At 49.1% G+C, this 12563-nt stretch overlaps 1 protein-coding gene across 8 annotated transcripts in view; it reads right to left on the bottom strand.

Annotated features, from left to right (window-relative positions):
* Positions 1-11366: 11366 nt before the first annotated feature.
* The window catches only part of HPCAL1 (hippocalcin like 1), a 67053-nt gene continuing 65856 nt past the window's right edge, over positions 11367-12563 (bottom strand). For all 8 annotated transcript variants that reach the window (XM_087776584.1, XM_087776590.1, XM_087776583.1 and 5 more), the window contains one exon: positions 11367-12560. In XM_087776584.1, the coding sequence (XP_087632710.1) occupies positions 12463-12560 (98 nt within the window). In that variant the 3' untranslated portion in view covers positions 11367-12462. The remainder of the gene's footprint in view (positions 12561-12563) is intronic.

Here is a 12563-nt window from a genome sequence, read left to right as displayed (position 1 = left end):
CTCCACGCAGTTGCTGCCTGCGAGCATGGTGTCCCTATGGGCTAACCTCCACAATGTCCAGCAGCCCCAGAGCCCAACCCCTTCTGCACCCTCAATGGCTGGTATGTTGATGTTAGGGAACTAACCCTGTTTCCTTCCCTCCAGGTCACCTCTGCAGTGGAAGGTGCCAATCCAGCCCTGTGCACTTGTTTGCCAGGTGAGCTACTTTTCCCCTCTGTGGCTGGGAATTGAGAGTCTGCCAGGTTGGAGCTGCCAGGGCCGGCGACACAAAGCCTGCCCCATTGGGAGCCACATCACGAGGCCCTGCAGGGCTCAGTCCCAGCTGGATATATCAGGAATGCAGAAAAATTTTGGGGTAGCACCTGCCTCCCATTTGCACAACAGGCATCCAGATGGAATTTTCTTCAAGGCCACCTGTGCTGTAGGACAGCTGCTGACACCAGCCTGGCAGGTTTTGTTGGAGATGCAGTTGTAATGTGCAAGGCCAGATCAGCTGAGGCTGATGGTAATAAATGTGGCGATCTACCACCTGGTCCCTGGTGATCTACAGGGACCTGGAAGATGACAAAGTAACCCAATTTTCAAGGAAGAACTGTGTCTGGTGGGGAGGATGGCAAATAAGGTGCTACCTCTTCTTGACAGCACCAGCAGAGCCCACAAGCCCTCTTGCATCTGTTGCTGGTAGATGGTGTGGGCTCGGACCTTTACATGATATCTCCCATGTCCTGGATGGATGCTGTTCTGACCCCAAGCTCTCTGGGGATGGTGAGGGACTGCTTGGCACCAAGCAAGCAGATCAAGCCCTTGCACAGAGCTGACCATGCATCTCTGGAGAGCATCTAAGGCAGCACAGGAGGATGAGCTTGGCAAGGCACGCTGCTGTCCTTACACTGGCATTCTCTATCTGACCACAGTTTTTTTCCATGTTTGCAGGCTGACCACCTGCTGCTGGTTACCATGTGCTGAGGAAAATAGGCAGAGACCCCCTGGGAGCCTCCACCAGTTCGCTTGGCCAAGCCTGAAGGAAGGCAGCCATCGCACACCATTGTCTGCTGGCTCTCCCTGAGGCTGCGGAGAGCCCGGGCACCAGTGTGTGGAAGTTTGGTCTGGTGGTATCACCGCTCATGCAGCCATGAGCAGGTGGGATCCCTGCTGCTGATCAACAGGATGAAGCATGAAGCTATTTTGTTCTTGCTGGGCCAGTCCTGCCTGTGGAGTGGTGCCCCTTTGAAATTCCCCAGTGCCTCTGAGCCTTAAGCCAGCACTACTGGCTGATCTGGCCACGTCTGTGTCCAGCTGACACTGGTGGAGGCTCATGGAGCCACAGTGTCAGCTCAGGTTGTACGTGGGCAGCTTAAACAAGTCCCCATCACACTACAACCTAATGATGGTGAGGCTCAAGGTTGGTCCTTGGTGAGGTATGAAAATCATAGAATAGTTTGGATGGGAAGGGACCTTTAAAGGTCATCTAGTCCACCCCCCCTGCAATGAGCAGGGACATCTTCAACTAGATCAGGTTGCTCAGACCCCTGTCCAATCTGACCTTGAGTGTTTCCAGGGATGGGGCATCTACCAACTCTCCGGGAAACCTGGTCCAATGTTTCACCACCCTCATCGTAAAAAATTGCTTCCTTATATCTAGTCTGAATCTACCCTCTTTTAGTTTAAAACCATTACCCCTTGTCCTATCGCAACAGATCATATTAAAAAGTTTGTCCCCACCTTTCTTATAAGCTCCCTTTAAGTACTGAAAGGCCACAATAAGGTCTCCCCACAGCCTTCTCTTCTCCAGGCTGAACGATGCCAACTCCCTCAGCCTGTCCTCACGGGAGAGGTGTTCCATCCCTCTGATCATTTTTGTGGCCTTCCTCTGGACCTGCTCCAACAGGTCCATGTCCTTCTTGTGCTGAGGACCCCAGAGCTGGACACAGGACTCCAGGTGGGGTCTCACCAGAGCAGAGTAGATGGGCTGAATCACCTCCCTTAACCTGCTGGTCACGCTTCTTTTGATGCAGCCCAGGATATGGTTGGCCTTCCGGGCTGCGAGCGCACATTGCTGGGTCATGTCCAGGTTTTCATCCACCAGGACCCCCAAGTCCTTCTCTGCAGGGCTGCTCTCAATCCCTTCATCCCCCAGCCTGTATTGGTACCAGACATTGCCCCGACCCAGGTGCAGGATCCTGCACTTGGCTTTGTTGAACCTCATGAGGTTCACACAGGCCCACTTCTCCAGCTTGTCCAGGTCCCTCTGGATGGCATCCCATCCCTCAGGCGTGTCAACTGCACCACTCAGCTTAGTGGTATCTGCAAACTTGCTGAGGGTGCACTCGATCCCGCTGTCTGTGTCAGTGCCCATGCTCATGCCCGTGCCTGTGCTCATGCTTTCACCCCTGGTGACAGCAGCTCTCCAGCCACGCTGCAGTGGAGGAGGCAGCATCGCAGCTAAGCAAGTGCACGTAGATTAAAAGTGCTGGTCCTGTACTGAAAAGGTTTCCAGGAGACATGGCAGTTCATGCCACTCAAAATGACGATTGCTGATGATTGGGTATGTCTGAAATTGTCACATGGTCTACTGGAAATCCAGGAGCAGGAGATCTTCTTCTTGGCAAGCCATGTGGCTGTCACCAGTGCCTCCTGCTTGCAGGCAGGTTGAGCTGCAAGGAGGCTTGCTGAGATTTGTGGCACACCCAACCCGAGCAAGCATGGGCTGGTGGGGCAATTACTGTCAATTCGTGCTGGCTCAAGCGTGAAAAGGAAGCTTAAAAACACAAGCCAAATAAGAGCACTGAAACTTGTAGCTGGGTGGAAGCAGCATATAAAGGCAGCTGGCACAGAAGAAACTAAAACTAGAAAAATGATGATGGAAATGCAAGAAACAGCACAAACCTTGCTGGCTGGTGGAGGAATGATCTAATGTCAGCTTTGAGAATCAGCTACAAGAATATGGAAATTCATTATAATTGCCCTTCACTGTCCCCTTTGTCCCTTTGCCTGTATTCTGGGTGGTGTCAAAACCCCCCAAAAATGCAGGGGAGTGCAAAGCACAATTGCCCTGAAAGTAACTTTGCCAGACAATTGCTACAATGGAGCATAGAAATAGAGGGCTTTGGTTCCCTCTGTTGCCACCTCACTGGACTGTCCCATGCGTGGTCGCACACATGCTGCTCGGCAGGGACTTTTTGGCCCATTCAAGCATCCTGCCCAGCACGGGTGCTGTGAACTGTGCAGAGAAGGTGAACCTGGGGGACTGGGAAGTCATCCAAAACGGAAAGCGAGGTTTTGCTTCAAGCAAGTTGCTTTGCTTTGAGAGGAGAAAAAAATTAAACTCCTGGCCCCTTTTTGGGTGTTGCCACAGCAACTGAGGTGGCCCCAGCCTCTGCTGCCTGAAGAGCATCACCCAGGTACCATGCAGCAGGCACAGGAGAGGCCACATGGAGGTACAGCAAGAGTGGCCAGCATCTCCCTCCACAGGCATCACAGGAAAGCATCACACTCATGGCAAAAAAGAAAAAAAGCTTTTTTTTTACCCACTTTCCAGCAGCAGCACTGGCAGTTATCAAAAGGCTAAGCAGACTTGAAGTTGGAGAGTTGCACTGATTGAGCAGTCCTGCAGGTTTCACCAATGTGGCCCCTGATGCCTCGGTCCCAAAAGACTTTGGGATCCTTGTGGGAGAGCTGGAGCCCCACGTGGGCCTCCTTGGGGAGCCTTGCTATACTGTGCAGCCATCCCCGAGTCCCACAGGGAACAGCAGGCTGGTGGCAGTGTGCCTGAAGGGTGGCTGATAGCGCTGGCAGCTCAGCAAGAAGTGCCTGTGAAATCTCCTGCCAAGTTGCTCAGAAAGGTTCAACAGCTGCTTTTAGGCTGCCTTAAGCCACTTCTGCTTAAAAGTGAAGTTCTTTTCTCATGCGGTTATCTTTAGCCCATAGGGCTCCCCATGTGGGGCACAGGGGGCTATCAAAGCCAGTTTCCCCAAAGACGACATTTCCCTGGCATGGCCAGGTGGGGCATCACCGTGCTGACGCGATGGAGGATGGCACCGTGTGGGGCAAACCCTGGCACCTGCAACTCATTTCTAGAGCATCGGCACTGTCCTCAGTGTGCGTGCAGCCTTGCTCCTCGGTGTCACCATATGCGTGCTGTGCCGCTACCTGTGCCCTTCAGCAGGCATCAAACCTGCTTGTCGCAAGCATCCTAAGTATTAATAATTCAGAAGGAAAGCAGCACAGGAATAACCATGCCTGTGCAACACTAACATCTAAATTAGCTGAGTTTATTTTATTTTCTCCAAGGAAAGCGTATGCAGTGTTTGTGTTTTGTTCCTGGTTATTAATGGCATATTAAGGCACAGTCATTGCGCTCACCTTTCTCCAAGGAACCAGCTGCCAGCGTTGCGCTTGCTGCCCACGGCATCCACTCAGCAGTGGAATCAATGATTTGCCCTGAAAAGGGTCCAGGAAAGTATCGAAAAAAGAATAAAGAGGAAAACCATACGGGTTCAGCAGTGACCTGGCTCTTGACCAAGAGGTTCAGTCATCGCTGCAGCCCCAAGAGCTGGGTGTTTGCTCACACCAGCTGGGTCTCGCGAGAGGAGGAAGGGTCTTTTCTCCCACCGCCGCTTTGCCATTGCACCTTTGCAGTAGGGTGGGGAGGAGCGGTGGTCCCGCATGGCATCCCTGTGGGAGCTGGAGCTGGGCAGCCTGTTCCACAGAGCCCTACCACCGGCTCCCACAGCCACAGCGCAGCAAGCGTGGGCTGTCCCTGCAGCCACCGCCACGGCAAAAGATACAGTAGAAAAGTTCTCAGAAGCAACATAGGGTCCTGCAGAGGTGAAAAGGAGCAAACCCTGGGGAGGCTGCCTGCCAGGTACTCCTCTGGACTTCTCGACCACAGAGGCATGCTCAGTGCAGCACTGGCTACAACCTGAATCCCACGTGGGAGGAAGAGGGTGTTTCTTCTTGCATGTACTCACGCTGGAGACACCAACTAGACATGGCAGTTTGCATTTTCCTCCTGTGCAAACAAGTCAAGGAATGCATTAGAGGTGCTTTAGTACGTAGAAGAAATATGTGGCTGTTCTTGCCAGTGAGGATAGGCTGGAGCAGAACCATCCACAGCCACACGGCCAGGACTTTAGACTCATAGAATCATGGAATCATTTAGGTTGGAAAAGACCCTTAAGATCATCGAGTGCAATCATTAACCTAACACTGCCAAGTTCACCACTAAACCATGTCCTCAAGCACCACGTCTACCTGTCTTTTAAATACCTCCAGAGATGGAGACTCAACCACTTCCCTGGGCAGCCTGTGCCGGTGCCTGACTACCCTTTCAGTGAAGAAGTTTTTCCTAGTATCCAACCTAAACCTCCCCTGGTGCAGCTTGAGGCCATTTCCTCTAGTCCTATTGCTTGTTACTTGGCAGAAGAGACAGACACTCACCTCGCTACAGCCTCCTTTCAGGTAGTTGTAGAGAGCAGTAAGGTCTTCAGCCTCCTTTTCTCCAGAGTTTGCTGGAGAAAGCCTGGATTCAACCCTGGCTGAATCTGTACCCACACTGGACTTTTGGGCTATTACTTTTTTCACTTTGAAACTAAAGAGCAAAATGCAAATAGCAACTGGGAAGACGCCTGTGTCCCGACCTGGTAAAGACAATGGAAGTTTTCGCTGTGGGTGGCTTTGACAGGGTGGGACCCTTAGGCAGGACCTGTCCCTGCTCCTGCTCTCTTCTGCAATGCAACCCCACCCCCAGCGCCGGCGAAGGGCAGGCGCAGCTCGCATCACCGGGGGGAAAGAGGTTCCCTCGCTTACACCTCATTACCTGCAGAATGCCCTGGGTGACAGGAGCAGGAAGGCAGAGACAAGCTTCATCTGGGATGTAATTTGTCATATTTGCTATAATATATCTGTGACCAACTCAGACTTGGAGCGTGACCTGCCTTGCGCACTTAGTTTCATACTTCTGCACGTCAGACGCAGCTAAGGCAAAGGAAGTTGCCACGGTCCTGGGCAAAACAGTGCAGGAAAGGGAAAATGATGCTGGAGTGGGGACCCAGGAGCACAGCTGGGGTGGAGGTGGGCTGGCAGTGCCCAGAGGTTTAGTGCTGCAGCTCCCAGTGCCAAGGACCAGGCAGAGAAGACACCAAAGATGTGCTCAGAGTTGTAGCCCTACAGGCAGGGAGGGTTTGGGGGAGCTGAGGATGACCCAGTGTAGCAGCCCTGACCTGCCTGAGCACCAGCAGCACCAAACACTGAGGCATGGGAACATGCAGTGGGGATGAGCAAGGAGGGGACCTTTCGTCTCACCTTCAGGTGAGAGACAATTCCCTCTAGTGATATCCCAACCAGTAAAGATTTTGTTTGGGATAAATTGTTCCTCCATCAGGAAGAGCCAGCCCACTGTCAACCTCTTAAAATAACCCACCCAACTGGTGGTCGTGGGCTTACCCTCACCTCTGAAGACAACAGAAAGCCACCACGACAGCTCCTCACCTCCTTCTTCTGGCCAGTGAGGAGAGGAGAGGAGAGGAGAGGAGAGGAGAGGAGAGGAGAGGAGAGGAGAGGAGAGGAGAGGAGAGGAGAGGAGATTTCAGTTGGAAAGGACCTACAGCAATCATCTAGTCCAACTGCTTGAGCATTTCAGGGCTGCCCAAAGGTTAAAGCATGTTATTAAGGGCATTGTCCAAATGCCTCTTAAACATTGACAGGCTTGGGTTTGATCAGTGTCTGACCACCCTCTCAGTAAAGAAATGCTTCTGCCTAGTGTCCAGTCTAAACCCCCCCCGGCGCAGCTTTGAACCATTCCCACGTGTCCTATCACTGGATACCAGGGAGAAGAGCTCAGCACCTCCCTCTCCCCTTCCCCTCCTCAGGAAGCTGTAGAGAGCAATGAGGTCGCCCCTCAGCCTCCTTCTCTCCAAACTAGACAAGCCCAAAGTCCTTAGCCGCTCCTCACAGGACATTCCTTCTAGCCCTTTCACCACTTTGTTGCCCTCCCTCTTGATGCATTCAAGGACCTTCACATTCTTCTTAAATTGTGGGGCCCAGAACTGCCCACAGTACTCAAGGTGAGGCTGCACCAACGCTAAATACAGCGGGACAATCACCTCTTTTGACCAGCTGGTTATGCTGTGTTTGATGCACCCCAGGATGTGGTTTGCCCTTGGCTGCCAGGGCACACTGCTGGCTCATATTGAGCCTGCTGTCAATCAGCATCCCCAGATCCCTTTCTGCAGGGCTGCTCTCCAGCCACTCCTCTCCCCATTTATACTTCTGCCCAGCATTACTCCATCCTAGGCGCACAATCTGGCATTTGGACTTGTTAAATTTCATCCCATTAATCATTGCCCAATGCTCCAATCTATCTAGATCCCTCTGCAAGGCTTCTTGTCCCTCAAGAGAGTCAACAACACCTCCCAGTTTGGTATCATCAGCAAACTTGCTAATGGCGCATTCAGCTCCTGCACCCAGATTGTTGATAAATATATTGAACAGAACTGGCCCTAGTATTGAAGCCTGAGGAACACTGCTGGTGACCGGTCACCAGCCAGATGTAGCCCCATTTACATGTAACCGTTCGAGCTCTGCCCTTCAGCCAGTTCTTCACCCCGCGCACTGTGAACCCGCTCATCCCACAGTAGGACAACTGGTTCAGAAGGATGCTGTGAGGGATAGCATCAAAAGCCTTACTAAAATCCAGGAAAACTACATCCACTGCCTTCCCTTCATCCACTAGGCAGGTGTCCTTATCCTAGAGGGATAACAAATCAGCTAAACAGGACTTTCCCTTTGTGAGCCCATGTTGATTGTGCCTGATGATTGCATTATTCTTTAAATGCCTTTCAGTAGTACCCAGTATGATCTTCTCCATAATTTTTCCAGACACTAAGGTTAGACTAACAGGTCTGTAGATTGGAATAACATTGGCTAGCTTCCAGTCACCAGGGTCCTCCCCAGACTCCCAAGACCTTTGGTAAATGATCGAGAGGGCTCCTGCCATAACATCCGCTAGCTCCCTCAGTACTTAGTGGTTTCTAACTTGTCTGGCACGGCCATCAATCTGGGATTAACCCAACCCTCTGGTGACGCACTGCCCTTTAACCACAGCGACCATGCTGTGTTCAGAAGTGTGCCTGGGTCCAAACCATCCCACTGGATACAGACAGGCAACAGGTAGGGTCTGCTTCCAGGCACACAGCTCCCGGCGATGCAGGCACGTCTTCAAAGCTGCTACACAGAGAGATGCTCTGCTCTCCTTTTTTACTCCCGTTTCCTTCTTTTCCAATGAAACTTCTCCCCTCTCAAAAGAGATAACAGCAATTATTGGGTTCATCAGCAATATATCTGCCATCATGCAGCCTGGGGATCTCAAAATGCCAGTCTGCCCACTGGACCATTAAAGTCGATGGCTATTCCTAACCTTTAAATATGAATAGAGGGTGCCCTGCATAATGGATCGGGGACTATCCATGGAGACCATCTGCCCGGTGGCTGCAGAAATGCTCACGTTGTTCTTCGCAGGAGTTTATTACTCAGAGGCTAATGCTAAAAATACATTGCAAAGTGCCTTATTTAAAAACAAAGGGCTAATGCGAACCTGGCGACAGAGAAATACAAGACTGAATCCAAGCACCTCTGCCACCCAGGCTGGAGTTAAGCTGCAACCAGACAGGCACTAACTTAATTTGAAAGGCAATGACATAATTCTGAATTAGCTTAATAGGACCTGCAATTCATCCAGAAAAGCCTGAATTTATGTAGTAATTAGCCAGAGCTTTCAGAGTGCTAGGTATCTCTGTGGCGAGAAAATAATTACATAGCTTATTAAAGCGAGGTAAAAATGGACCCAACTGATATTTTTTTTTGTGCTAAACTCCACTTATCACTAAGTTAGACTCTAATTTTGATGAAACATACAGTTCGCCAAAACACCAAAGTCACTTAAGAAGTTGAAGTTTTCTATTAATCACTTGGACATCATTTCGCAAGTGGTTAACCCCCCTACACACCAGTCCCTCCCTGAAAGACACCCCCGGAGCCCGACGAGCAGTAAAACCCTGCGAGCTTTTCAATGATTTCTCCATCGGTTTTGAACTCTGCCTGGATCAACTCTCGGACGACACATCCTGGAGGACGAGCCTGGAAATTGCTCTCCCCTCTTAGTCCTCATTACCAGCCAGGGAAGCAGACGCATCCTCAGAGGAGCTCTTCAAAGCACAGCCAAGGTGTTCAAAGTTACCCCGTGATTGCGGATGCACAACTTTAGCCTCTGAAGCAGGTCTGATTTTCTTAAGAGAGTTGCTTGGCAGCAGCAGATAAAGCCCTTTCCAGTACTTAGCTGGCCTGTAATCAAAAGGTTCCCTGTATCAGAAGCCACCTTTGAAAAGCTCAGCCTGGTCGGGCTTCAGAGCATCTCCCTGGTCCCGCCGGGATGCCATGCACAACTACCTTTCCTGGGCATTTTCCTCACTTGCTTTCCAAAAGGCAGGCTGGGAGCGCCTTGTTCACACACCCTGTGCCAGCCCCGGTCCGAAACAGAGCCAACCCACTTGAGAAGAAGAAACCCCTTAAAAGCTGGGAAAGTAGTGGGGGACAACCTAAAAAAGTCAAACCTGGGACTGGAAAGTTTAAAGAGGCAGAGAAAGGCAGAAGAAATTGGGCCAGATGAAGCAGAACACAGTCCCAGTGTCTGCACAGGGCTGCTCAGGGGCTTGTTAGCCAGTGGCGGGCAGCAAACTCCATCGCCGATACCTCGGCACATTTCAGAGCAAAAATTATAAAGTCAAAGAAATGGGAATTTTTTGACCCCTAAAATTCAGATTCTTTCACTTTGTTTCTGCAAAAACAAGGTCAAAATGAACTTTTGTAAGGAGAATTTTTTCTTTTCAAATGAGAAGTTTGGGCTTTGTTAAGCAACTACTTAAACTTGCTATTCACTAAAGACAAAAGTGGAAACCAGAAGAGGAGAGATGTCAGAAAAGGATGGAAAAGGTGAAAAAAGTCCCACTTACAAGAGCAGATGAATGATGACAGAAGAATTGCTGCATTTATGAATGCTACAGCAAGAGTTTTTACATCCTTGGTACCTAAGAAAAGGATATTGTGCAATGCTTGACTAAAAATATGCCTGACTCATTTTAAGATTGCACAAAGAAGATTCAAATGCTGTGGTCCCTCTCACAGGCACCACCCCATGACAAGGTCAGAGATGTTTTTGCACGTTCTTCCGAGTGAGGAGAGATGCTAAAAACCCACGGTGGCTGATTCGCATCTAAACCTTGTGCATCTAAACAACTGCTACCCAGCCCGTGCAAGAAGAGCCATTAGTGTAAGAACACCTGCACCATCTTTAACACCACAGCATCTTCTGGCAGAGAGCCAGCCAGCATGAACACAAATAGTCTGGAGACAGACTATAAGCAACCGTGGAATTATATTTTTTTCCCAATACCTTGCTTTTCTTGCTGGGCTCATCCAGGGAGAGCAGGCAGGCTCCTGATTAACTCTCCTTTCAGGGTTGTGCTTGTCAGCAGGGTGTTGTGGTTGGAAGGACTGTTGGTTTAATAGCTCAAATTTTAATTTCTAGGAAAAAAAATGAACACACTTTTCTGCTTGGCAGCACTGACACGAGCCCGTATTGCAGACCGAGTCTGACCTAACAACGCATTTCCATTTGGATATTGCAACCGTCTCTCTCTCTCTTTTTAAATATTAAAGTATTAATACCTAACCACTACTAGGTCATCCTACACAACAAAAATCCCTTAATTTTTTAAAATTAAATTATTAACACCTAACCACTACTAGGCCATTCTATACAGCAAAAATCCCTTAATTACATGCTTAATGTTAACCTCAGGCCAAATCATTTGTTGATACTTTCTTTTGCAGAGGACAGGCTTAAGTAGCTACCTGCAGACTTGATGAACATGGGGAACACTGCTTTCCATGCCACCAATGTCAAACGTTACTCTAACAGCACGTACCTGGTACCTGACAGGAACAAGATACTTCTATGTTTTAAATTCTTCGTCACAACAGCCTGGCCAGTGGGGCTGGCAGCTTTCCCTTCGGCACCTTGAGCCTCTCCACATCCAGCAGAAACCGAGCTGTCACCTGCCTGTGATCTTCACCAAGGAATTGCCTTCACCCAGGGCCCATCTGGGATGGAGCAGGATGCCACAGGCACCCGCAGGCACTAACACTGCTGCGTTAACCCAGCCACAACAGGCTCCCAAAAAACCCTATGTACTTACAAGGCAACATGTTTCGGACAAGATGGGGACACAGCAGGCAGGGAGCCAGCCTCGTCCTTCCCCCAAATATGCGATGCTAGGAACTTGTTGCATGGGTTAGACCAAGACAGGCAGTGACAAGAAAAGTAGTCTTTTATTTCAATTAATATTTCTTGGCATTAGGCAGATATTAAATAACACTGGAATGCACAAGACTATTAACATTATCGACAGCAAAAGGGAGGAGGTGTAGCCAAGTCGAGAACAGCAGTGCGAGTCACATCACCTCGGGGCACTCAAAAGCCATTTGACGCAGCAACCACCAGAAAGTAGGACTCCACTGAGAAATACAAAATGAAGATGAACTCCTTTCAGGTCTTTCGTTAATACAGTAATGTTGGAACGATTGACAGTAAAAATGAACAAATATTTGCATTCAGGAATTAAACAGAGTGAAATATCCACAAACTGCTAGTCATGCATTTCTTTTGGAACAGCAATTTGCTAATGCATAAATATCACAAAAAAACAATCTCCAAGATTTGAATAAATCACAGACGACTAGAAGAAACAAAGCTCGAATTCTATTTTATGCCTTAAATAGATGACCTAAATATTTAAAATTTTACTTCACCATATATATATAATTTATATATATATTAAAAGAAAGTAAAGACCATTAGATAAGTGCAAGCAATTTTCCTCAAAAAGAAAATTGGAACCATGCCCAGGAAAGCTGCTTTTTTTTTTCTTTTTTCCTTTTTTTTTTAACTTTCTACTCCATTCAGTCCACTTTTTTTTTTTTTACATAGTAATTTCTGAAGCAAAATAAATTATCTACCATCTGCTATGTTGGGTAAAAGTCCTACCTAGCATCTTCTTGGGAACTACTAGAACATCACCTTTCTTACGGACTAAGTGAAGCGGTATCTCACCAGCGGTATGAACTCTTTTGTAGCTGCATGTAAACATACCTTTCGATTAACGTTTAAAATGTGTAGAGTGAATCGTAACATTACAGGGAAGCAGAAACGGAGCTGCCAAAGGAGAGCTGCACTGGTGTTAGTGAGAGGAGCGAGGGCTGGTTCGCTCGGACACACGCACACACACACACAATCTGGCAACGGGATCTTATCCGCGAAGTGTGGAGGAATGGTTGAGAAGGCATCCGATTGCGAGCAAAGCTTGAAGGACACAAGCCGAGATTCTCCGTGCACACTGTCCGCTTTAATCAGAATTGACTCGCGCTACTGGGGTCGCACTGTAACAACCGCACAATGGAGGGATCGCTCTTGGCACCTTTGATGAACTCTTCCAGCGACAGCTTACCTG

Source organism: Nipponia nippon, unplaced genomic scaffold, assembly GCF_047370975.1.
Source record: "Nipponia nippon isolate SJK-2023a ecotype South Korea unplaced genomic scaffold, ASM4737097v1 scaffold_4, whole genome shotgun sequence".
NCBI lineage: Eukaryota > Metazoa > Chordata > Aves > Pelecaniformes > Threskiornithidae > Nipponia > Nipponia nippon.
This window is presented reverse-complemented; position numbering and strand designations above follow the sequence as displayed.